General features: G+C 36.5%; 1 protein-coding gene across 1 annotated transcript in view; it reads right to left on the bottom strand.

Annotated features, from left to right (window-relative positions):
* LOC100116347 (phosphatidylinositol 5-phosphate 4-kinase type-2 alpha) overlaps nucleotides 1-27795 on the bottom strand; it is a 246197-nt gene that overhangs the window by 164640 nt on the left and 53762 nt on the right. Inside the window, exon 4 of the mRNA XM_031932831.2 lies at nucleotides 10352-10490. Coding sequence (XP_031788691.1) covers nucleotides 10352-10490 — 139 coding nt within the window. The remainder of the gene's footprint in view (nucleotides 1-10351; nucleotides 10491-27795) is intronic.

Raw genomic sequence — 27795 nt, forward strand, 5'->3', positions numbered from 1 at the left:
AATTGGTCATCTTGGATTTTGAAATTCGGACGATGGATTCGTGTTTAGCGACCCCAAAAATCCCCACGTATCCATTGACGAGCATATCCTAGTCGTTTTAGCCAGATTTGGGTAAGTTGGCCGGTCACGTGACCCATACCAGGTCCGCCATCTTGAATTTTGGAAATCTGAGGATGGATTCGTGTTCAGCGATCCCAAAAAACTTCGAGTATACATTTTCGAGCTAATTCTGACCAAAATAGAGATTTGCAGCGACAAAGTGTTAAAAGTTAAGCCAGATCGTGCTACTTCCGGGGGCCATATTAGGTCAAGCATCATAAATTTCCAAAAAGGCCCAGGATATACAAACATTTTGAGCCGCGGTGCGACTCATTTGGTGGCTTCTAATTTTAGCTAACCTGGGTGGCCTTACTGACGCAAAACACACACACGCACACGACCACGCACACACGCACACACACACACACACGCACATATATATATATATATATATATATATATATATATATATATGTATATATAGAGGTGTTTCGCGTATATATCAAGTAGCGAGGTAGTGCTACGAAGGCGAGTTTGAGAAGCAGACGAAGCCGCGGCGCCCGTAACACTATTTACTTCTATAATTTTGTTCGAATTTTTCATGATACAGAAAAAAATGGTTATCGTTACTGTTCGAGAGTTTTTTGGCTTATCAGTATGTTTTCTAAGCTAAACTATGGTTTCCAATAAAAATATTTGTTAAGAAACCGTTTCGCTTAGTAATAAACAAGTTTATATATCACAAATACTCAAAACAGTATCTCTACTTTTTTCTCCAGTGTGATAGAACCGTGAAGTTGGCTTTTAGTCTAAAAGTGGTAGGACCGTGAAATTGGCCGCACAAGCTATTATGTGTAATACAGTTGGGTATCGCTTTTCCACAGTAAATGTGTTTACATTGTCTGTTTGACATTAAGTTTATGTTTTTGTACAGCTGCCGCACTGCCACTGCACAAACTTTCTGATTATTCGGGGTCACTGATGACGGGGCCCAGAAAATGGATTTCGTGACTTTTTGTGCATACATGCAAATATCGTTTCGCGGTAGCCGGTCACGCTCGATGTCTAGGTGCCAAGGGTTTTCGATGACGAGGCTGTCGATATATATTGCGCGCTGTAGATTTTCGTATCCACGTGTTAATATCGACCATAAATGCCATGAATGTCTAGGGTGACCGATAACATGGTGTTGTCTAATTGTAAGTGTAACTTTCCGCATATTTCATTTGTGTACATAAACTTATAAAATTGTTATTATAATAAAATTAAATATTTTAAATGTAAAAGTATGTACATACTATAAACAAAATGTAAGGGGCATGGCAAGTTACGTAGTAAGTATCTTGAGAGTTGTTTGTAATTTATCAATATATTACTTAAGTTTAAATTACCAATCATTTGACTGAGCCCTTAATTAAACATAATGATTTTTGTTAGTCGTCTTATAAATAAAATAATATGATTGTAAATTTGACATTTTTTAATTGATCTCAGTTGTTTTTTGATCTGTAATTTCACAGTAAAAAAAACACAGCTCCACAATAAAAAAAATTGGAAGTCCCAAAAACTTGACCACAGCACTTATATGTTTTTGGGATCGCTGAATCCGAATCCAGGGTCATTTTAACCCCATCAGATCTTAAGTCAAGGTCAAATAGGGGTCAAATTATCAAAATACATTAAGAAAAGACTAAACCATGGTATCTTGGGGTTTTGGGGTCGCTGAATCCGAATCCAGGGTCAGTATAGTCTCATAAGGTTATATGTATGGTCAGTTCAATTCAAGGTCATGGACGTAAAGAGAGTGAAAAAAATCGTTATAAACTGAAACAACGCAAAAGGTAATGTTACCCATAAAGCAAAGAACAATATATATGCAAGTACAATCGTATCCTTTAAAACTATATCATAGTTTGCTGCTCCTTCATTTACTTTAAATTTGTTTGAAGTATATGCAATTCAATAAAATATCCGTAAAAATATTAAGCCCATTACTCTTTTTTATGGTAACGAACTATTTTATTGTCAAATGATCTACGAAGTGGATTACGCTTCCGCTTCTCCGATGTTGATGGTAGATCTCTTTTTAACGACCAACAGTAATCTGCTAACATATTTACGTTCCATCTTCCTTGGTACCTGCGCTCCATTTCCTTGATATCTTGGTGAAATCTCTCTCCCTGCTCTTCGCTGTAATCACCTAGGTTTTCTGTAAACTCATCAACACGCGAATATAAAAAGTGTAATTTTAGATTCATTAGGCAGTCTTCATTATTGGGTGTCTCTCTCAGTGTAAGTCCCAAGACGATTGATGTTGACTATCTTGGGTTTGTGTTAAGGTCTTCTTTCCCAAAAGATTTCCAAAGTCATGTTACAGTAATCTTCATCTCACTTTTATCACTTGTATTTCCTACTTGATACGAACGGATACGAATATGCTGTTTGTTTGTCCCCAGGGTACCTCCACGTGGTGACGGTGGGAAACGACCGATTCTTTTTTTCGGTCGGCTAAACCCCTGGGTGAAGGCTTTAGAGCCGTCATGGCAGACAAACAGCAAAAGGGTGAGCAAGCGGGCCCGCAGGCGTCGTCATCGAGCGACCGCAGCTCTATGTTAGTGGGAAACTTGGCTTTCGAAGAGTATAATACTACAAGAATTTATCACTTGAGGTCTGGTGACCAAGAATGCCTTATAGCAAAACGCGATAGTTTTTGTTACATTTGTGGCAAGTATGAGACCCCAAAAAATAGAAGAAAAATCAATCAAAATATTAAAGAGCAGTACAAGTACATGTTTGACTTACAAGGAAAGGTACCCAACCCGAACTCACCGATTTTGATGATTTTCATATATGTTGTAGAACATAAAAAAATAAGAGACACGTATTTTTTTTTATCGGCTAATTTTCACTTTTAAGGGGTAAAAACCTCCCCTAAAGTTAACCCCCAAAAAGCGTTTTTTTTTAAATATCTCGGCTTAAAATTAATATTTTTCAATGAAACAAATTGGAGGTTATTTCTTACAAAAAGAGCAAGTATTTCATGGTGATTTGAAGAGTAAGAGTAGCATCCCCTATTTTTTAGGGGTTGAAAACATATATTTTTTGGCATAATTTTATAATAAAAATGTTTAAACCGACTAAAAAAAATTGGAAAAAATGTTTAAACATCCTTAATAACAAAATTTAGTTGACGTCTTTCGGTGTTTTCATAAATATTACCCCTAAGGGGGTAAACCACCCCTAACACAAAATAACTGTAAATATGTAATTCAATACATAATATTTCGTAGAAAGTTTGTATATAGAGGTTTTCGAGGTCGCTGATTACAAATCTATTATCAGATTTTGAAAATTCAAAATGGCGGATCCAATATGGTGGACGGAAATATCGAAAAAAAATTTTAACTTTCAAAAAAACTTGTTTACAAATGTGTGATCTTTGTAGCCTGTACATGTGAACTAAAGAGCCTTAAACCCTAAACCCCTAAAGAACAAATAGGCTAAATGGTTGTGCATTTTAACCAAACCACCTCAAATTCCTAAATTTGTAAACAAGAAAATTCTGTGTGTGAAGCAGTTTTATAATTTCCGTAGAAATTGTTATCAGAATGTTCTTGAAATTCCTTTATTGTAAATTCAACTTATAATGTATTTTTGTTTATAATATTAGAGTATAATAATAATCTACAATCTTTTATCTTTTGCCATAGTGCATTTTTTGTATTGAGCATAAAATATATTATTTTACGATGTTTTTACAATAATGGTAGTCCTCATAAAAGTGTTTAAAGCACAATGCTTTTTTGCACCAACCACATCGTACAATTGCAATGTTTGTGCACCCTTCTATTTCACAATGTGTTGCACAAGACTTTCCAAAACTGAAATCTATAGGATTATCAAATTTATCTGGTTTTTCATTGACGTAACCGCTTTTATACCAGGAATATTTAAACAAATCTATATATCTCGGTGAAGACAGTTGGTTGTGAACCAATGATTGGAGTTTAATTATATTATTTCTCACATGTAAATTCATATCATGATCCATTAACATTACATTATCAGAAAATGTTCGGACAAAGTTTTTCCAAATACGGAATCCATAGACATCAAGTGGTTGTATTTTTCCTGTGGTTCCAGTTGGAATTTTTTTGTGTTAATAATTTTATTTTGTGGCATTGTTTCTTCTATAACTTTGTCACAATGACCACTCCAAGAATCAAGTAATAGTATTGAGTGATGGCCTACATAGGGATAAAATATTTTTTCCAACCAGATTTTGAAGTGATCTGCAATTAAACGACTTACTAATTAACTGATCAACGATATTACAATGTAAAAATTGTTATTAGTTCCCTTACTTGTTGTTAATTTTCCAGATTTGGATGCTTCCACGTACACGTTTTCTGGTCTAATTATGTTTTGTTCTACAATAGGGCCAAACTTGCCACTTGGTTCCTTTAAAACAAGAAATAGCGGTGACAACAGTTGTCCAGTAGCTGATATTAGTGGCTGTATAGTATAACTATGCGTTGTTGCTGAAATTGACTGTACCAGACATTGCACTTGCTTTTCTCCTTCTACTGCTAATGTTCTTCCAGAATGCATTTCTAGCTGAAATCCGCTCTGATCTGTATTATACAAATTTTCGAGTCCAATCCTTGGTATACACGATTTAACGTCATCGATAAATGCTTCAGCTTTAGCCGTAAGTTCTGCACTACTTTCTAGTGTTTTTCTTGTTATGAACTTATTTATTTTCCTAGAAACTATTCGGTGTGCTTGCTTAAATTTGAGTAACCAATGTTTAGAAGCTTTGAATATAATATCATCAAAACCAATTTCTTTTTTAGCTTGTAAGGCCCATCGAATTATATCTTCATCATGGATAATTGAACCACTGTCGAGAGCTGCTTGAAAATTATCCAGGGTATACTGACAAATTTGTGCTACTTTTTCTCTATACGTGCCACCTTTATTAATTGAATGAGCCCAACGACGTAGCTGACTAATAGATGATACTTTTTTGAATCTGTTTTGTACTGTTTTGAGACTTAAATTTTGCTTCGTTTTGCTACTTCTCCAAAATTCTACAGCTCTTTTTTTGTATTCAAAATCTAGTTCTTCATTATCTGCTGTACATTGATTTGTTGGTGCTATATCCGGATCAGGAAAATGATGTTGCACTTCATCTTCAATTATTTCCACATTATGGTCTTTATACTCTTCTTGAAAATCCAAAGTCATCAGTAATCATTTCTACATCGTTGAAATCATGTGTTGCATCTATTAAAATTTCTTTTATTTTTTCGGCCAACTCTGTTTCGTGATAATTCGTGACACTATCTGGTATGTTTAACGCTTGAAAGTATGCTAATAATAAGTTTAGAACGTTTAACGGATTAATTTTCATTTTTCAATCTAAAATGAAAACAAGCGGTAAAATTTATACAAGCTGTGTTTTTGCATGTAAGGCACGACTGCTACATTTCTACCAGAATAAAACGAGTGAATGTAAATTGAATCAAATCATTAATTTATGCATTGGAGAAGAATTCTCGTTCCACTTTGTGATGTTCGGAAAACTCTATTTTTGGTTTTATTCAACTTTTATTCACTTTGAAATTGAATAATGTAAATCTATATAAAATCACTAAAGAAAATTTTCTACAACTGTATGATACCACTGACAAACAAAAAGACGTACTATTCGTACTTTCCGGCATCGAACTAGAATACCCACAAAACTCACTCACTGCCTAAAAAATAACACAGGCAGCTGAGGTAAACACTCGATGAAAACAATCTGAAAAAAGAACATACTGATTCGCACATATTGTCAACAACTTTTATGAGTGAAAGACATTTATCTGTAGAATTATCATTGAATGTACGATAACATTCATTAAACTAATGAATGCATATAAAATTCCCTTTCAATAACAACGTGTTCTTTAATTGCAAATGAAGTTCGAGTATTAATATTCTTTTATGTATTTTTACCAATAACAAAAATTATCATAGTAATATAATAATAATAATAATAATAAGAAGAATAAGCATAATTGCAATAGCAATAATAACAGTAATACTGATAATAGCAATGATAATGAAAAATAATAATAATAATTAGAATAATATTTATTATTAAATTTAGATTTTTTGATAAATTCATTAAATCGTATCAAATAGTATTATTATGGAATTCCAGACTGTAAATATTTTACTATAGATACAATAACCATTACTTCGAGAATTCATCTAAAAAACTTTCGGCTTACGAAATAATTGTAACAATGAAAAACTCCCAAGTTTGACAACATTAAATTTTATTACAAAACGCAAAAGAGTTTGATAAACTAATTTTATTAACCTATGTTTTTTCATTTGCAAAAAAGTGTGGACTTTTTGAATTTATAAAATTATATAATTATGCAATTTATGAAATTACTTTTGAAATTATGCTAATTTATAAAAGCAGAAAAATAAATAATCTTTGATTGAAACATAAAACGAGACGTTATTTGTTACATACAAAATGATAGAATAAAATATCGGTAATATGTCTATACTCGTGTCTACGGTAAAGCATAGGCCTTCGGCTTGTCTGGAGGTTAGGGGTTTGGAGTCGTTTGGTTAAAATGCACAACCATTTAGCCTATTTGTTCTTTAGGGGTTTAGGGTTTAAGGCTCTTTAGTTCACATGTACAGGCTACAAAGATCACACATTTGTAAACAAGTTTTTTTGAAAGTTAAAATTTTTTTTCGATATTTCCGTCCACCATATTGGATCCGCCATTTTGAATTTTCAAAATCTGATAACAGATTTGTAATCAGCGACCTCGAAAACCTCTATATACAAACCTTCTACAAAATATTATGGATTGAAGTATACTTATAGTTATTTTGTGTTAGGGGTGGTTTACCCCCCTAAGGGGAAGTATCTATGAAAAAACCGAAAAACTTAATTTGTTTATTATAGATGTTTACAAATTTTTTCCAAATTTTTTAGTCGTTTAAAACTTTTTTATTATATAAAATTTTTTTTCGATATTTCCGTCCGCCATATTGGATCCGCCATTTTGAATTTTCAAAATCTGATAACAGATTTGTAATCAGCGACCTCGAAAACCTCTATATACAAACTTTCTACAAAATATTATGTATTGAATTACATATTTACAGTTATTTTGTGTTAGGGGTGGTTTACCCCCTTAGGGGTAATATTTATGAAAACACCGAAAGACGTCAACTAAATTTTGTTATTAAGGATGTTTAAACATTTTTTCCAATTTTTTTTAGTTGGTTTAAACATTTTTATTATAAAATTATGCCAAAAAATATATGTTTTCAACCCCTAAAAAATAGGGGATGCTACTCTTACTCTTCAAATCACCATGAAATACTTGCTCTTTTTGTAAGAAATAACCTCCAATATGTTTCATTGAAAAATATTAATTTTAAGCCGAGATATTTAAAAAAAACGCTTTTTGGGGGTTAACTTTAGGGGAGGTTTTTACCCCTTAAAAGTGAAAATTAGCCGATAAAAAAAATACGTGTCTCTTATTTTTTTATGTTCTACAACATATATGAAAATCATCAAAATCGGTGAGTTCGGGTTGGGCACCTTTCCTTGTTAGACATGAAAATTGACGAATTTGATTGGGTTCCTAAAATCATATGCGGAATATGTAGGAAAATGCTACAGAAAGGCATAAATGGTAAAACTGAAGTAAAAATGAAAGTGCCTACGATATGGAAGGAACCTTAGAGGAATGAAGACTGTTATTTTTGTAATACGAATTTGCATGGAGTTAATAGTAAAATCAAGTCGCACATTAATTACGCTAACGTTGAAAGTGTCACAAAACCTATAAATGAATCGTCAATTGATAAAAGAGAAGATCCACTGGGTACGTACGTAAGTGGAAGTATGGATCTTGAGGAAAATTTAGAAAGACATGATAAAGATGAAATGATAGAAGAAGAAATGGAGGAAGGAGATGTTATTGCGGAAAAATCGTCTGATGAAGACAATGACGTTGCTAGTAAAGTGATACAAGTGACGAGGAATACATCCCCTATAATGCTAAGAAGGAGAAAGGTCCACTTACACAAGTAAAAGTGAATGATCTCATGCGCGATTTGGACCTACCAAAGGATGGGGCGGAGTACTTGGCTTCATGGCTAAAAGAAAATACTAATGAAGCTAGAAAAATTCAAGTTTCTTACTACCGAGACAGAGATAAGAAATATCATGATTATTTCGCTAAAGATGAAGAATTTTCCTTAGTTTACTGCAAAGATATAGTTGGGTTGATGAATTGCTTTAAACATGGATGTTACAACCCCAACGAGTGGAGATTGTTCATCGATTCGTCGACGAGAAGTTTCAAAGCCGTTCTGTTACACAATACAAATGTTTATGCAGCCGTTCCCATAGGATATTCGGTAATACTGAATGAAGAGTACTGTAACATGAAAGTAATATTAGACCGAATAAAATACAATGATCAGAAATGGCAAATATGTGGGGATCTTAAAATCATAACAATACTTCTGGGGCAACAATCGGAATTCACAAAATATCCTTGCTATTTATGTGAATGGGATAGTAGGGATAGAAAGAATCATTACATAAAGAGTGTCTGGCCCCTTAGAAAAAAGTTCGAACCGGGTTCTAAGAATATAAAAGAAAAGCCACTTGTTGATCCATAAAAAATTCTTATACCATCTCTGCACATTAAATTGGGACTTATGAAACAATGGGTAAAATCTTTAGACAAAGATGGTAGCTGCTTTAAGTATCTGCGAAATCAGTTTCCCAAATTAAGTGATGCTAAAGTAAATGAAGGAATTTTCGATGGCCCTCAGATTCGTAAGATGATAAATGATGAAATTTTTGTTACGAAAATGAATCATACAGAGAGAGAGAAGCATGGTTATGTTTAAAGGACGTAATTAAAAATTTTCTTGGAAATCATAAGAGCCCAAATTACGAACAAATAGTTTTAAATTTAGTAAATAGTTACAAAAATGAAGACTGCCTAATGATCTAAAATTACACTTTTTATATTCGCGTGTTGATGAGTTTTCAGAAAACCTAGGTGATTACAGCGAAGAGCAGGGAGAGAGTTTTCACCAAGATATCAAGGAAATGGAGCGCAGGTACCAAGGAAGATGGAACGTAAATATGTTAGCAGATTACTGTTGATCGTTAAAAAGAGATCTACCATCAACATCGGAGAAGCGGAAGCGTAATCCACTTCGTAGGTCATTTGACAATAAAATAGTTCGTTACCATAAAGAAGAGTAATGGGCTTAATATTTTTACGGGTATTTTATTGAATTGCATATACTTCAAACAAAGTTAAAGTAAATGAAGGAGCATCAAACTATGATATAGTTTTAAAGGATACGATTGTACTTGCATATATATTGTTCTTTGCTTTATGGTTTACATTACCTTTTGCATTGTTTCAGTTTATAACTATTTTTTTCACTCTCTTTACGTCCATGACCTTGAACTGACCATAAATATAACCTTATGGGACTATACTGACCCTGGATTCGGATTCAGCGACCCCAAAAAACCCTAAATGTCATGGTTTGATTTTACTTTTTATGAATCTTTATGATTTGACCTTCAACTGACCTTGACCATGACCTGATAGGGTTGTAATAAGCCCGGATTCGGATTCAGCGCCCGAAAAAATCCCAAGATACCATGGTTTTAGTGTATTTTTCATGTATTTTGATAATTTGACCCCTATTTGACCTTGACTTAAGATCTGATGGGGTTAAAATGACCCTGGATTCGAATTCAGCGATCCCTATAACATATAAGTACCGTGGTCAAGTTTTTGGGACTTCCAATTTTTTTTTATTGTGGGGCTGTGTAATTATTGACATTCATGATATACGGAAAACATAAAACGCGCCTAACCATTTTACTTTGGTTAAGTTTTTATTAGATATATTCAAACAATATTTTTTGACATTATCATGATGAATTCCCGAAGAGTTAAGGCCTTGTAACATATAATAAGTAGAAATTAGTATATTAAAGAGCTTAGACAAATATCTAATAACAATGCAAATAAACATACAAATTTACGAAAATTTGTCAACATACTAAAAAAGATTTATTTTAAATGTATAGACAATAGCAATACTATTCCTCATTTTACAAGCAAATAGTGTGTGCTCCTCCCTCCCCTTACTTATACCTTCAACAAGCACGTATGTATGAACATTTCCCACATGCGTGTAAGCTAAATGTTTCGAAAGTAATCGATCAGTATTTTACCGGGTGGTAATGCTTCAAAAACGAGTGCATTCTTTCTACTTCCTCGCTTGTCATCGTTTTTATAATAAATAATTTGTCGAATGACTGATAAAATTTAGCACCACTTTTTCCAGAAGCATCATCGAGAACTGGCTGTGATCTGAAAGTTAAAAATTAAACTAAAATAGTAGGCTTACTCATATAAGAAATATTATAAAATCGTATGACTATATATATTAAACCCACAGATGAGCGCAATCACACACTCATACACACACACACGCACGCACGCACGCGCGCGCGGGTAAGCCTGACACCCGTATGTAGCGCGTCTCCCGAGTGGTGGATGGGGGAGAGCTCGCTGAGATATATACCTCGGTGGGTAGAGCAGAAATAAAATATGCTCCGTGGACCAAATCAGGCCGCCGCGTTTGCCGTGCAGTGCGACCCGTAAGCTGCCAAAAGGAGATCCTGGGTGGGGAGGCAATGTGAGGTTGCGAGCCAAAGTGACCTGAACCACCTTTGGCTCCCGCTGACGGTGAGATTGGAGACCGGTCACATAGCCAGTACCGGTCAATCGGCTAAGGCGAGTGCGTGATATTACTTGATGTCTGCCAGAAACTCTCCAGAGAGCCTGTTATAACCCACCCGCATGCTCTCTCGCATAAGCCCCTGGATACCCGCAACCCGCTTGACAGCGCTGCATGCGCCGCAGCGCGCCCGCCACACTGCTAGTACCGCGTACGGCCGCTAGGCAGCTGCTGTAGTCCCCAGAGCGGAGTGGCGTTTCGGAGAGCATATAACCGGACCGGATTCCAGGTCGAGGCATTCCTTTCCCTGCATCAGACCGCGTCTGAGTGGCAGCACGGAGCCTAGGCTACTTGCACAGTACACTCATACGCAATAAATCTGATTTTTGTTCTGAAGAAAATACTTAGCGTAATTTCTTTACCCCTTCCCTAATCAACACTTCTCAGCGCTAATTCGGATCATGTCGAAGACAGACCGCCAAGCTCTTCGGGAGCTGCGGGCTAAGTGCGATCTAGTGCATTTGCTGCTAGACAGGGTCAACCGAGCGCTCGCTCTAGTACGTCGCCAGCGTCGAAAGCCTCCAATCGCCGACGCCGCCACTCAGACCAAGCCAGCACCAGAGCGACAACACAACAATGCTTAGTCGGATCTGCCGCTGCTCCGCGCTCCAGCGCCTCAGCCGAGGCCAAACACTCCGAAGTCGTCATCCGACGTGTTGAACGCCGAGTGGCCCGAACACCTGCAGCTTGTGGATGTGCCAGTACGGCCCTTGACCGATCCGGACCTCAGGAAGATCCTCCAGCACATCCGGGCAGCCGAAGCTCCAGCAGCTGCAACTCCGACGACGAAGCTGCAGATAATCAGCCAGAAGATAGTGGCAAAGCGGGCTGCGCAACCAGGACCACGCAAGACCGCCTACATCTCTCCGCAGAAGAGGAAGCCGCCAGCAGGAAAGCCGTCTCTGACAAAGCGGAGGCCAACCGCCCCCAGACCTCCGGGATAGCGCCAGAAGCCGAGGATCATCTCTAACAAGATCCTCAAAGCCCCGATGCCACTCCCACTAGAAAAGGCACCCTTGGTCGGGGAAAAGACTCCTCGGGAGCCCATGGCTCCGATCTTACGACCTCCGACTAAAGCGCTCCGCGCCACTTAGTCATTTTTGAGTGGACCGATCTCTATTTGGGATTGGCCCCGTAATAATTCAAACAAAAAGACTCCTCAGAGTCTCCCCCCTCTCCCCTCTTACAAACTAGGTAGTGCAGCCTACACCGGGATGGGCAGCCCTCCCTCGTACAGAATCAATCAAAGAGTCGACCTAGAGAGGTCCAAGCAGTGTCTGCTCTCTAGGCAACAAAGAAGCCAAAGACGAGGAGCCTCAGCAGGCCTCCCTGCCTGCCTGCCGTCTCGCCGCCTACTCTTCCTGTCTGAGATCAGGTCCTTCTCTACTTCGCTCTGCAGAGGGCGAACTCTGCAAACACCAGCGGCTGTGTGGCGCAACACGCCTTCCTTCACCCAGCCTTTTCAGGCCACCCCAACAAGCCCGCTAACATCAAGCCAAGCACTTTGTTCGGGGTGGGAGGTTCAAGAGAGTGGAGGTGGACTAGGGCAGTATCGCGTGCTATACCCTGGTATGATGTTCCCAGTCTGGCACCGCTTACAGTCATGTGTTGGGGCCATGTCAGCTGCCTCCATAGACAGGGGGATCGACGGTGGTCGGACACATACTAAGATAAAGACTATTACCGAGCATAAATAATTTAACCGAGCAAGAAGAAAAAGCAGGAAAAGGAACTCTCGAGATCTGGAATACAATTCAGGATGCTTAGCAAAAACGAGAAAGCATATGGGAGAAGATCTAAGACAGGCTGGACTCTATGAATAATGTTGTGTCAAACGCATCCAACATCCATAAGTCTGTTAAAAGCGATCTATCGGCGATCATGATCCAGGTTAAGCGGCTCAAAAGAGGACAAGTAGCGCTGGAAAAGAGCAAGAAGAGCCTTGGATTGATGCTAAGAAAAGCCAAAATGTTACCAAACCAGCAGCATATTCAGAAGGAGAATAAGATTGACGGCGCACTATGGGTGATTTCAGGAAAAGTATTGTCAAAATCAAATTGCGCCTCTCAGGAAAGTGCTAGGGACCTATTTTTTTTTTTTTTTTTAAATGAAGGTTGTACTTCTCAGATATAGGGAAAAATGTCAGAATATTGTTTTCTTATGATGTCGAGCCGGGGCACCTATGAAAAGTACGAAATTTTAAGAAAACGATATTTTAGCTAACTTGTTAATGCATTAATATGCCATAAACATGCATTTTAAAATAATTGGGAATTTTTGAGACAATCATAGGATGAGACCTCTCCACTGAGAGGCGCAATTTGATTTTGACAATACTTTTCCTGAAATCGCCCATAGTGCGGCGGGACGTGGTAAATAAAGAAGAGCATCGTGTATAAAAAAAATGTGCCGATAAAAAATTGAATCCTAGCAAGAATTGTTTATGACATTATAAACAACTTCAATATGAATAAATCAACAGCAGCATTGCTACTAGATTCAGCAAAAGCTTTTGGCACGGTTTGGCATAACCGCCTATTGTCAAAACTAAAAGCCACCGACATAGCAAGCTATCTTGTCAAAATAATAACAAGCTTCCTAAGGAATATAAAATTTAAAGTAAAAATAGAAAACAGCCTTTTACCAACCAAGAACATTGCCGCTGGAGTACCACAAGGTTCCACCCTTGGACCAGTGCTCTACATCATTTACAACAACGATATACTAAAGAACTCCAAAACCAAAGAAGCTTTATTCGCTGATGATACAGCAATCTACAGCCATTCCTGGAGGAAAAAAACCGCGTAAAAAACATATCAGAACACTCAGAAGAGCTGCAAGTATATTTCGACGACTCTAAAATTAAAATGAACGCAGCGAAAACCAAACTCATCATATTCAGCAAGAAAAATGATCCAGAACCCTCGAACATAGCTACGTTTGGTAGTACGAGTATCTGGGAGTAATAGTCGACAAAAAGCTGAAATTCGACTGACACATTTCCCACACAGCGAACAAAGAATGTACAAAAGGATCATAAGGCCAGCCATTCTCTACGCGCACATGTGTGAAGAGGCATGATTTCCGATTCAAATATGCTAAAACTTCAAAGAATACAATGTTAAGTCGCAAATTCGATCTTTTATTTATTTATCCTTACTTACTTGCATTTAACTGCTTGGGCTGAATCGCTGCTGCTGTGCTGTAGTCAGGCTTATACAGGATGGGTGTATTCGAATAAAGGACACTTGTAATTGGCTGATTCTCACGATTTATTCAAAGCAAAGTTTTCTATAAAGACCGAAATCTCGGCTTATGACTGGTAACTCTTTGCTATCGACGGATAGGAGCATCATCAAAAGAGTCCAGGTTGAGTGTACAAACACAACTGATCGTGCAGAGTATACAGAGTATACTCATCAACTTCGCTGTTCTACATATTATTCGAACTCATTGATTTTGAGTTTTCGGCTTCGCAATATTGCTCAACTGCAATACGTCGCAGGACGTAACATCCCCCCAACAAGCTGGTTGACTATTGGTACAATAGCAACTTAATTAGATAACAGATTAACAAACAATTTGAATTATTAACTTCTCAGCAACATTCTTTAATCTTTATACAATTCTAGAATATTCTAACTAAATTTTAAAGTAGTTGTTTTTACTTGTATTTCTATTATTATTATTGTCTGATTTATTGTAAACTTATATGAATACTCTAGAATTTTATTTACATTCTTATTATTAAATCTACTACTCTTAGTGGTTACATCTAACCTAAATTATAATTAATTTTAGTTTGTTTCAAATTATAAATGAAGTTTATATTATACACTAATTTATTACCTACGACCCTAGCAATATAAATATATCAAACATTAGTATAAATATCATATTGTTCACGTAGAATAACAGTAAAGGGTTTGAATATTTACAGCTACACATTCTAAAATGGCTTCAACGAGAATAATGATATTTTTGATTCTGGTTTGGATTCTATTTTTGATTCTATTGGTTGATTTATATAGGTCTTTGAATTAGGTGGATGTATAGGAATAGGTGGGGATATTTCTTTTTCGGACTAATTGGATTTTGCACCACTATTTCATGTAACTGGATATCTTGAGGATTTGTCGTTGGTGTCCGTTTATTATCGTCGTTTACTAATATATCGTTTCTTCTCATAACGATTAGTAAATGTGTAATAGAGCTGAATATAGCTCCAAGTAGATGAAGCGTCCATCCGTACATTGCATGTAATGTATATCCTCGTATTATAATATCGATTGCCAATTTGGAGATATGGGATAATAATGAATATCATTATTATTGCTGAGCTGAATGATCCAAATCTGACTAGTTTGTCCATAAATCGATTGCATGTGCTTTCAGCGATGTTGATCAATGTATTTTCGGTTAATAGGTTGGATATTAGGCCTCCTTGAACTGTTTCTTCACCTTGCATTCCTCTGGCTATCGTGTTGAGTAAGGATGCTCTTTCTATCGGAAACATTATGTGTTGCTGTAGTTTCTGAAGATCTTATTGTGAATATATTCCGCTGGTTGCCAGTGAATTCAATTTTTCCGGTTGCCATGCAATTTTGGTTGAAGTTTTCTAAGTCTTGATGATGTTATTACTTTTTCTTGGCGCAGGCATGAGATTTATCCAGTTATCGCCAATTATAAAATATTTAGGTACGATAGAGTTGCAGTTTATCTGTGTACCTTTCTTTAACAGTATATAGGTTTATGGCGTGAGAAACATTGTTTTGTTTCTTGATGAGACGGTCAGTTGTGTATAGCAATAGTCAGTATGATGAATTTTTACTTCTACTGGCGTACACTTAATTATGTGTATAGCCTCACCTGCGAATCTGGCAATATACCCAGGTTTTTGCATTATATTGTAGGCAAATTTATCGGGTGAAACGGATGCGAGAGATAGGAAATTCTGAATCACTTTTTTTCCAATTCATATTCTTCTTTTAGCACATTTAAGTATAAATTTTTAAACTGACCCCTAAAATGTTTTTTTATGTATACAAATTTTGAGTTTACATATGTAAAAAGATCAAAATCAACTATCGGCCTTTTGTTAAGCATATCTTCTTGAAATAATAATTAATTATTAATTTCTTCGCAAATGAACAATTTCGGATGTTCTGTTTTATATACAATCCTACCGCAAATATTTATTTTTTCTCTATTAGTTAACGCGAACGATATTTCATTCTTACTTATTGTATAAACTGTCTCGTGATTTTGTGATTTATTTTTGTGGATACTCCTCCATATAATATATCATACTTATTTTTAAAACAACTATCAGTATTTATTACTGACCAAAATGTATGGCTAGCGTGTATATCAATACAATGCTGCTCCGAGAATTTACATACTGTCCCTGAACTTGATCTTATTTTATCATTATCTGCATATTCTTCTAAAAGTGTAATTTTTATAAGTCCCTGTACTAAAACATCACTCCATTAACCAAAACTATCCGAATATGCTGCACCTGTGCATTTCTTTTCTTTAATATTTCCCGCCAATTCAATTCCTGTTGATTTGGTTGAGTTCACTTTCAAATTAGCTATAGTGTGAAAATTGTCATATTTGAATATTCCTGTTTCATGGATTGATTTGCAATTTTCATAGCTTATATCATAAATATATTCTTGTACGCCTTGTTCTACCGCACCTATATGACTAAACATTCTGCAATGATATACCGTACGCTTAATTTCTATTTTACATTGTACAATATAAAATAGAAATTAAACGTACGGTATATCATTGCGGAATGTTTAGTCATATAGGTGCGGTAGAACAATGTATATTGTACTCTTACTTTTCTAAATTCTGCCAGTTGTAGTAGTTGTATGGTGGCGTTGGTTGCGTTTACTTCTTCTTGATCGAAATCGCACTCCCCGAATCAAGTAGAGAGTACGTGGTGACGATTGGATCAGATGCCCCGCAATCGAATCTTACTATAGCTTGACTTGTTTTAAGAATTGCAAAAAGTAAAATAATTTCAGGAATCATTGTGTCCAAGTTTCCTAGAAAGAAAAATATTTTAGAATCATGTATGGCAACGGCTTAATTTATTTACATGAACTGTTTTAGATTTCCCATTGTAATTTATAGTTACGTTACTATTTTCATTTACTTTTATTATTTCATATGGCCCCAGGTTATGATTCTTTTCGAATTTACCTAGTTTTGGTTCTTTAATTAGCCATACTTTTTCGCCAATTTTCAGTTCTATTGGATTTAAGTACCGATCATAATATTCTTTTGATTTCATTTTTGAATTGATCAAATTTTCTCTAGCAATCACTGTAACTTCTTGTAATTTCGCTACTACATTTTCCAAATAACCATTAAAAGTAGGCAATTGTTCGTTTTTCTTTAATGGTTCGCTAGATGAATTTATGACTAGTGTGGACACTAGTATTATAATTAAATTGAGCGAATGGAAGTAATTCGTCCCACTCCATTTTTTTTTGAAGAAAAGTTCTTTAGATATTCGCATAGCAGATGATGTGCTCTTTCTAACGAGCCGTTAGACTGAGGTGAAAATGCCATGGTTTCTACTTTCTTAAATTTAAATCTTTGAGCTATTTGGTTTATTAATTTGCTTGTAAAATTTGCTCCCCTATCCGTGAGTACAAGTTTAGGTGATCTGAAAATGCATATGAATTTCTTTATTAGAGCATCTGCTACTGATTCCGCCGTTTGATCAGGCAAAGATACAATTACTATAAATTTTGTTAATTGATCTTGTATAGATAAAATATATTTATTGTTATTTTTAGTTACATTTAGGTCCAACTATGTCCATAGAAATTTTATCGAATGTTTTTAATGGCGTATCAGTGATAATCATAGGTTGTTTAGTTTTTATTCTTTTCAGCTTATTTCTTTGACATACCTCGCGTCTTTGTATCCTTTTCTGAATATCTACTTTTAAGTTTTCCCAATAATATTTATCCTTAATTCTATTATACGTTCTGTTAACGCCAGAGTGTCCCCCTATTTTAGTCGCGTGTAACATTTCAAACATTTTATCTCTTTTATCTATGTCTATATAAATTATATTATTTAAACAAATTATAACCTTAATATTTGTCTCGTTGAAAAAATCTTTTAAGATTTCGTCGATTTCATCCCAACTAATATTTGTTATTTTTATATCTTTCGATATACTAAATATTGCATAATTATTTTGCAAACATATAGTCCTTAATAATTCAAATAAATTAATCAGATTTGAGTTAACCGTTATTGCTGATTTCGCTGTAATCAAACATATTACAAAAATTTTGTTATTTCCCTGGTTTATTATATCAATTTCATTACTATCTAGACTTTTATCCCAATAAATATATATTTTTTTAATAAATTCGCTGTATTTTCATCTAGTTATTCACCATTATTATTAATTAAATGTATTACATTATCTTTTCGGAATTGAATTGCGTTTTTAGAGTATACTACATTTTTCTGTATGCTCTCTTGCTTCTCGACGTCACACACAATTCTATTCTTTGGGCCTTTAATTTTTCTTCGTTTACGATTTTTTATCTTCAACTTTTTCTTACTGATTTTCGTCTTTTGTTCATTTACGATTTTAATTTTATTTTCGTTGGTCAATTGTTGGGGAATATTATTCTCTTCTCGCTTTTTCTGCGCTTTAGTTATAACACATATTCCAGCTTCTGCCACAGGATTTCGTGACAAGGCTTCTGCATTCGTATTTTGCTTTCCAGCCTTATATATGATTTCATATTCATAGTCTAGTTATTTCAACCTCCATCTTTGTGCTCTTTCATTATTATCTGCTGATTTTAACCATACTAATGGCTTGTGATCCGTTACAATCACAAATTTACTACCATAGATATAACTTTTGAAAGTTTTTATGGCATACATAATCGCCAAAGCCTCTTTCTCATACGTCGCATACTTAATTTCAGCTGGTTGCAATACTCTAGATGCATAAGCTATAGGTCTGTCTTTGCCTAATTCGCCTTGAGAAATGACACATCCTAGAGCATATTGACTTGCGTCGCTTGTTATTATAAATGGTTTGTCAAATTGCGGGTATTGTAAGACTGGCGCAGAACATAACATCTTTACCAGTTTATCAAAAGTTTTTTGTTATTCTTCTTTCCAAATGAATAGTCTATCTTTTTGTAATAATACTATTAACGGTTTTGTAATATCAGCAAGATTTTTTATGAATCTTCTAAAAAGCTATAATAATTAGCAAATCCTAAAAATTGTCTCACTACTTTTACAGTTTTAGGTATAGGAAAATTTTAGACGACCTCTATTTTCTTCTCATCCAGCCTTTTCCCAGCTTCGCTGATTATATGCCCTAAAAAACAAACTTCTGTTTTACCAAAATCACATTTTTCTGGTTCCAATTTTAATCCTGCCGCTATTAATGCTTCTGCTATTAAATTAAATCTTTCATTTAATTCTTCCGTTGAATCTCCAAAAATAATAATGTCGTCAATATAATTGTAGCATATTTTATTAATGTATTCGGCTAGGACTCTATTTATCACTCGCTGAAATGTCCTAGCAGAGTTCTTGAGACCGAATGGTAAAACAAGAACAGTCTCATTTTTACTGGATGAAATCCTGATTTTAAGTCTAAAACATCGAAATATTTCTTGTTTCCTATGAGATCTAAAATTTAATATTTGGAAGTAAATAAGGGACCGGTATAGCGGACTATAGTGACCGCATTTAGTGCCCTGTAGTCAATCACTAATCTGTATCTCTTCTCTCCCGTTACAATTTCTTTCTTTGGCACGACTAATGCCGGTGCATTGAATGGGCTTTTTGTATTTCAGATTGCTTTATTTATGACTAATTTCTTTGTTTCACTGATGGCAATCCCTTTTTTTTGTGCTCTAATGGAAACTGCTTTACATAAATAGGTTTATCTGTTGTTAAATTTATTTCATGTTGTTCTACGTTATGCGTTCCTAATTTATCTCCTTCGATCCAGAACACATCTGGATATTTATTTGTGCTTCGTTCCATTCTTTCTTGATTCCTCTTACCACCATTTTTCATCTGTAATTTCTTTCGTAATACTTCCTGCCTATTAGGCTTCTTGAGTTTACCTTGTTAAGTTTTCTCAAATGCATCGATTGCTTCTATATTTAAAATTAAACTCTCCTCTATGCCCAGTTCATCCACTAATTAAGCTCCTTCAGGAATATAGTCAATATCGAATGATATATATTGATATTCTTTTCCATCAAACATCAATTTTTTTCGGCTTTTGACAATTCTTCTCCAGTTTCTTTCATTCTTGTTAATATGTCCTTGAAATCACATTCTTTTGCTTTTGTACTGATTTCTTGCGTGTTTTGCTCCTCTTGCAACCCTTCGTTAATATTATATATAAAATTTTCAATATTCTTATTATCGGTTTCCAAAAATTCTCTAATATTGTCTGGCTTGTTTTTCTCTTTGTTATTTTCGTTTATTTTTTGCACCTGAGTATCATTACTGAGTTCATATTCTTTAGTTATTGTATTCAGAACTGTTTTCACATCATCATAAAAAGTATTTTCTATCGCTATTTCATTTTTTTAGAAATCCTTTGTATTGTCGAAATTTTCTGTCTCTTGCTCCATGCTCTCACTGATTTGTTTATTACTCTGATGAGTTATATTTTCTTTACATTCATTTTCAGCTATACTCGCGCTCCACTTATTTTCATTTACGCCTTCATATACATCATTTTTATCAATGATTTCTTTTAAAATTCTATTAAGAAATTTCTTTTGATCGTTATTTATTTCCACTCTTGCATTATGATCCTTGCTTTGTACTTGCTCCATATACGTGTATATCTTCTTAATTGGTCCACTGTAGTTTTATGTCATTTATCTCTAAATATCCTTTATCTAAGCGTAATTTACTTTCTCTGAGCAATTTAATTCCTAAAATACCATCGTACGGAATGTCGAATTTCTCTGGTGCGACATGAAAGTTAAAATATTTATTATTTATTGGTAGTTTAACTATTCCTAGAGTTTTTATCTGCTTGCTTGTTATTCCTGACAACAATATTTTTTTATCTTATAATTGCGCCTCCGGAGAAATTTGACCTAATTTAATTATGTTTATTTGTGCACCACTATCAACGAGTAGGCTACATGATTTGATTGTGTATGGATTTGCAATCTCAATATATTCTAATCGATCATCTAACTTTATGTGATATACTTCTAGTTTCTCGATATCCGTAATATTCGCTTCATTCTCGCATTTCTCCCACTTCTCTGTGTTGAGAACATTTTTTTCATGTGTATTTCTTGTTTTTATTAAATTTGCTGTGTCAGTATTTCTTTCGAGTGGATTAGCCGTATTACTTCTCGTCCACTCGCCCCAAGAAGGCTTTAGTCGTTTCCCACACGATTAATTTGCTGATTCTGCAATTTAAATCATTCCTCCGTCAAATGGTTCGTATTTTTGCAATAGCTACAGAATTTATTTGCCCTTGATTCCAATGCCTTGAATTCCTGACAATTTTCCAATGTGTATCCATCTTCTTTACAATAACTGCAATTTTTCCGCTCTTGAGCCATATTCTCTAAATTCTTTAATTTTCTGCACTCTTGTATTGGATGTCCTCTCATTTTACAATACTCGCAGCTTATTTGTTTCCAATTAGGATTACTTGTATTTTTGTTCTGATTATTAAAATTGTTGCTTTTTATATAGTTATTATTATAGTTGTTGTTCGGATTAGGAGCGGAAGGATGATGTGTGTGTGTAGTTTGGCTTAAACTTGGAGTCCGTATATATATAATTTATTTAAGTACATAATAAGTCTCGATACTAGTTTACAAAGTTGTGTTCGCAGTGTCGCCTTAACCTAGATTATCTCTCTACTACTCTTGACGAGAGCTGCGAACGAAGGGTCGTTTCTCCCTCCTTGTCCTACTTGGAAGACTGCCCGAGGTGGTCGTATCTCGTTGCTTGACCCCCCCCCCCCCCCTCGCTTCCTAGTTAACGCTGCCCTCTCTACGACCTCCGGACACCACCGGAGCAACGGCACGCCATCTTCGAACTCGCGCCCTATCGCGACGCCATCAGGTGACCTACATTTGGCACCGGGAGCCTTTACTCCCTCGTGAGATCTAAGGCCTCGTCGGACTCCCGAGCATTAGGCGGACCTGCATTGGGCACCGGGAGCTTAGCTCCCTCGTGAGGTCAACAAGCCTCGTGGAGTTGCCGACGAGCTGTTCGGCGCCTCGTCCGCGAGTCGATCGGCTTGCGTCCGTGTTATGTGAGAGGGCGCGCTCCGGGGAGAACAGGCTCCTACCTCAGCATTCAATTCTGCGGGCCGACTTATGGTTCATTCATGCATCCATACACGCACGCATAGCCCACACATCCTACGCTTACAGAACTTGCGTAGATCCTATACGCTGGCGCGCTACACGTAACATACCTCGTGTAACACGCAAATCTAATACGCAAACCCGCACATCGCATATCGCACTTTTGAGCCGCTATGCTCATCGCCATTTTCGGGGAAGCAAGTTTTCTGAAAAGACGCTTCCAGAAAAAACCCCAGCGCTGTCTGCGTCGTTTACGCACCGTGCTTTCCGAGCGGCTTTTCTTTCGGGACGCGCTTTATGACCGGTCCCTTTTCAATTGCGGGCCTCTGGGTTTTTCCGGCCCGGGCATTCCATACGGCCGGCCATTAGCGCGCCTCGCCCCGTCAGACAGCCACGCTTAGCGTCACACGCCTCGATCGCCGTGTAGCGCTTGGCCCTCATAAAGGCCCCTTTTTTAATCCGGAACATCTTGCCCCTCATAAAAGAACCCTTTTTAATCCGAAACATCTTGGCCCTCATAAAAGCCCGTTTTTAACCCGGAACAATTGTTATAATTTTGATTTTTATACGAGGCGTTGGCATTATTCGTAGCTTGTTACTGAGCCATGAATTTAGGGCAGTATTTTCCCGAATGACCTTTTTAGTTGCAAATCTGGCATTGGATATCCTGTTGACATGCTTTCGCTCTATTCTGTGCTACTAATATTTTAGCTTCTTCACATTGTTCAGCTTCATGATCATTTTTATTGCAAATTGCACACATTAGTAATTTCCTATCCATTAATATTGAACAGTATTTCAATATATGTCCCCGTTGATTATATCTTTTTGCACGTTACATCTGGGCAATCTTTTATTGTATGAGTTGTGTCATTACAGAATCCACACATTTCGCTTTGTTTTCCTTGATTTTTACAATTATTGGGATCGTGTCCGCTTTCTTTACATTTCCAACACAGCTCGTATTCTATTATAAATGGGCATTGAGTTACGTTATGACCCATTACTTGGCAATATTGACAATAATTGCCTTTAATTCTATTCATTTTGCAGGCATCAATTGAATGACCGTGATTATTGCAGAATTTGCAAATTAATTGAATCTTCTTTTTTACTATTCTGCAGCTATCTGACAAATGATCTTTATTTTTGCAGTAAACACACGCTACTTTATGGCAAAACAATGCCTCATGTCCATAGTCTTGGCAAATTTGTCACGAGTATATGGCAACGCTTGTATCTCCTGATATGGCCGCTTGATTGCTTAAACTGCAAAATGCTTTGTTTGCTTTACCAAATATCAAACCTCTTCTGTTTAATCTCGTCTCTACTTCTATTGCTTTTTGTATAGCATCACCTAAATTCCTTGTTGTTCCTAATTCGAGACGTATTTCCTGCCGTAATCCTTCTATGAATGCTAATAGAGTTTCAGCGTCTATTTTAGTTTTAAAATTTTGTTTTTCTTTCTCTGTATATGCTGCTACTTACTTGCTGTCTTTTACTTGCAATACTAGTTCTTGCAACCTATTAGCAAAACTAAGTACCGTCTCGACTGGATTTTGCAAACTTTCTGCTATTTTTCCATAAAGAGTTGCCATTTTATCAGTTGACGGATAAATCTGTCGCACACCTTGGACAAAATCTTGAATATTATTAATTTGTGCATTTAACATAGCCCTATATACGTCGCCTTTTAGTTTCATTTTTAGTATCGGAATTAAATTTGATTGATCGGTCTTCGATAACATGTTTTTTGCATGTTTTAATTTTTCTACGTATTCGTTAACCGACATACACTTTCCGTCAACTTCTGGTATTAGATTCGCTACATATTTTAGCGATAACCGTAACTGCTGTGGCGCTTGTTGTTGTTGTTGTTGAGTACCTGACCCAGCAACCACGATGGTGCTATCTATTATACTGTCCAAATTAAAATTGAAGTTAAATATACTCTGTGAATTATTTAGGTTGCCGATTAGGCTTGGTTGTTCGTTAAAGCCTTCGATGTCTATCAACAATATGTCCTGTTTCAAACTATTATCGAATCTCCAATCTTCTGCTTTTCTAATCGCTATCAATGGTGTTATTGGTGTTACTGCTGCTACTTTTTGTTCTTTTCTAGATATTTCGGTTGATTCCTGTTTATTATGTGTAGTTGGTATATTAATAGTTAATTGGGCTTTGTTGAGCCTTGAAATCTTCTTTTTTATTGCCCCCGTGAAATTCTCTTCGTTCGTCTGCTCTGAATTTAATTCTTGGTCTATTTGTTCTATATTTTTAGCTATTGTATTATTTAATTTTTCAGTGTTGGTTACTGCTTCTTCGTCTCTTGCTTGTGCAGTTGTATTATTTTCTGGCGGTAATCTAATTATTTTCTTACTTCTCGAAAATGGCGTTTGATTGTTAGGAATTATTATCTGATTCTGTAATGACGGATTGTTTCGAACAACGCTCCTTGTTAATTTTTGCATTGGTGGATTTTTCTGATTGTCACTCATTTGGTGCTCTCATTTTAGTTATATTTTCATTTATTATAAAAGTTTATTCAGCCTATGTTACGGGATATTATAGATAAATCTCCCTCGAAAATATTATTTATTTTAACGAGTCTGATGTGTACAGACAACTATACAGCTATCGAGCAAAAAGCATGAATGGTCACGTCATGCATTTCGCTCCCACGATCGATTCTTTTATTCTCTCCTTTTGTCGCGAGTGTTTATTGAACCACTGAATATTTATTTGTCTCTTACCTTGTATTATAACTTGTATGTGTCGTCGGTTTGATTGCTCTTCTTTCTGAAATCTCTACCTTTGTACTTTATTGGAATTCGGGTTGAATGATTTGGAATGATTTAAATTGGCAAAGTTGTGGTCCAAATAATTGTATATGTAGGTGCCCCACGTTAGGTGGCAGCACCTCCCGACTGCAGAGAGAGAGAGAGAGAGAGAGAGAGAGAGAGAGAGAGAGAGAGAGAGCAGCCATGCTGCGAGCGAGCGCCGGCGCCTTCATTTACGCCTTCATATACATCATTTTTATCAATGATTTCTTTTAAAATTCTATTAAGAAATTTCTTTTGATCGTTATTTATTTCCACTCTTGCATTATGATCCTTGCTTTGTACTTGCTCCATATACGTGTATATCTTCTTAATTGGTCCACTGTAGTTTTATGTCATTTATCTCTAAATATCCTTTATCTAAGCGTAATTTACTTTCTCTGAGCAATTTAATTCCTAAAATACCATCGTACGGAATGTCGAATTTCTCTGGTGCGACATGAAAGTTAAAATATTTATTATTTATTGGTAGTTTAACTATTCCTAGAGTTTTTATCTGCTTGCTTGTTATTCCTGACAACAATATTTTTTTATCTTATAATTGCGCCTCCGGAGAAATTTGACCTAATTTAATTATGTTTATTTGTGCACCACTATCAACGAGTAGGCTACATGATTTGATTGTGTATGGATTTGCAATCTCAATATATTCTAATCGATCATCTAACTTTATGTGATATACTTCTAGTTTCTCGATATCCGTAATATTCGCTTCATTCTCGCATTTCTCCCACTTCTCTGTGTTGAGAACATTTTTTTCATGTGTATTTCTTGTTTTTATTAAATTTGCTGTGTCAGTATTTCTTTCGAGTGGATTAGCCGTATTACTTCTCGTCCACTCGCCCCAAGAAGGCTTTAGTCGTTTCCCACACGATTAATTTGCTGATTCTGCAATTTAAATCATTCCTCCGTCAAATGGTTCGTATTTTTGCAATAGCTACAGAATTTATTTGCCCTTGATTCCAATGCCTTGAATTCCTGACAATTTTCCAATGTGTATCCATCTTCTTTACAATAACTGCAATTTTTCCGCTCTTGAGCCATATTCTCTAAATTCTTTAATTTTCTGCACTCTTGTATTGGATGTCCTCTCATTTTACAATACTCGCAGCTTATTTGTTTCCAATTAGGATTACTTGTATTTTTGTTCTGATTATTAAAATTGTTGCTTTTTATATAGTTATTATTATAGTTGTTGTTCGGATTAGGAGCGGAAGGATGATGTGTGTGTGTAGTTTGGCTTAAACTTGGAGTCCGTATATATATAATTTATTTAAGTACATAATAAGTCTCGATACTAGTTTACAAAGTTGTGTTCGCAGTGTCGCCTTAACCTAGATTATCTCTCTACTACTCTTGACGAGAGCTGCGAACGAAGGGTCGTTTCTCCCTCCTTGTCCTACTTGGAAGACTGCCCGAGGTGGTCGTATCTCGTTGCTTGACCCCCCCCCCCCCCCTCGCTTCCTAGTTAACGCTGCCCTCTCTACGACCTCCGGACACCACCGGAGCAACGGCACGCCATCTTCGAACTCGCGCCCTATCGCGACGCCATCAGGTGACCTACATTTGGCACCGGGAGCCTTTACTCCCTCGTGAGATCTAAGGCCTCGTCGGACTCCCGAGCATTAGGCGGACCTGCATTGGGCACCGGGAGCTTAGCTCCCTCGTGAGGTCAACAAGCCTCGTGGAGTTGCCGACGAGCTGTTCGGCGCCTCGTCCGCGAGTCGATCGGCTTGCGTCCGTGTTATGTGAGAGGGCGCGCTCCGGGGAGAACAGGCTCCTACCTCAGCATTCAATTCTGCGGGCCGACTTATGGTTCATTCATGCATCCATACACGCACGCATAGCCCACACATCCTACGCTTACAGAACTTGCGTAGATCCTATACGCTGGCGCGCTACACGTAACATACCTCGTGTAACACGCAAATCTAATACGCAAACCCGCACATCGCATATCGCACTTTTGAGCCGCTATGCTCATCGCCATTTTCGGGGAAGCAAGTTTTCTGAAAAGACGCTTCCAGAAAAAACCCCAGCGCTGTCTGCGTCGTTTACGCACCGTGCTTTCCGAGCGGCTTTTCTTTCGGGACGCGCTTTATGACCGGTCCCTTTTCAATTGCGGGCCTCTGGGTTTTTCCGGCCCGGGCATTCCATACGGCCGGCCATTAGCGCGCCTCGCCCCGTCAGACAGCCACGCTTAGCGTCACACGCCTCGATCGCCGTGTAGCGCTTGGCCCTCATAAAGGCCCCTTTTTTAATCCGGAACATCTTGCCCCTCATAAAAGAACCCTTTTTAATCCGAAACATCTTGGCCCTCATAAAAGCCCGTTTTTAACCCGGAACAATTGTTATAATTTTGATTTTTATACGAGGCGTTGGCATTATTCGTAGCTTGTTACTGAGCCATGAATTTAGGGCAGTATTTTCCCGAATGACCTTTTTAGTTGCAAATCTGGCATTGGATATCCTGTTGACATGCTTTCGCTCTATTCTGTGCTACTAATATTTTAGCTTCTTCACATTGTTCAGCTTCATGATCATTTTTATTGCAAATTGCACACATTAGTAATTTCCTATCCATTAATATTGAACAGTATTTCAATATATGTCCCCGTTGATTATATCTTTTTGCACGTTACATCTGGGCAATC

This window comes from Nasonia vitripennis (genome assembly GCF_009193385.2).
Source record: "Nasonia vitripennis strain AsymCx chromosome 5 unlocalized genomic scaffold, Nvit_psr_1.1 chr5_random0002, whole genome shotgun sequence".
NCBI classification, from domain to species: Eukaryota; Metazoa; Arthropoda; class Insecta; order Hymenoptera; family Pteromalidae; genus Nasonia; species Nasonia vitripennis.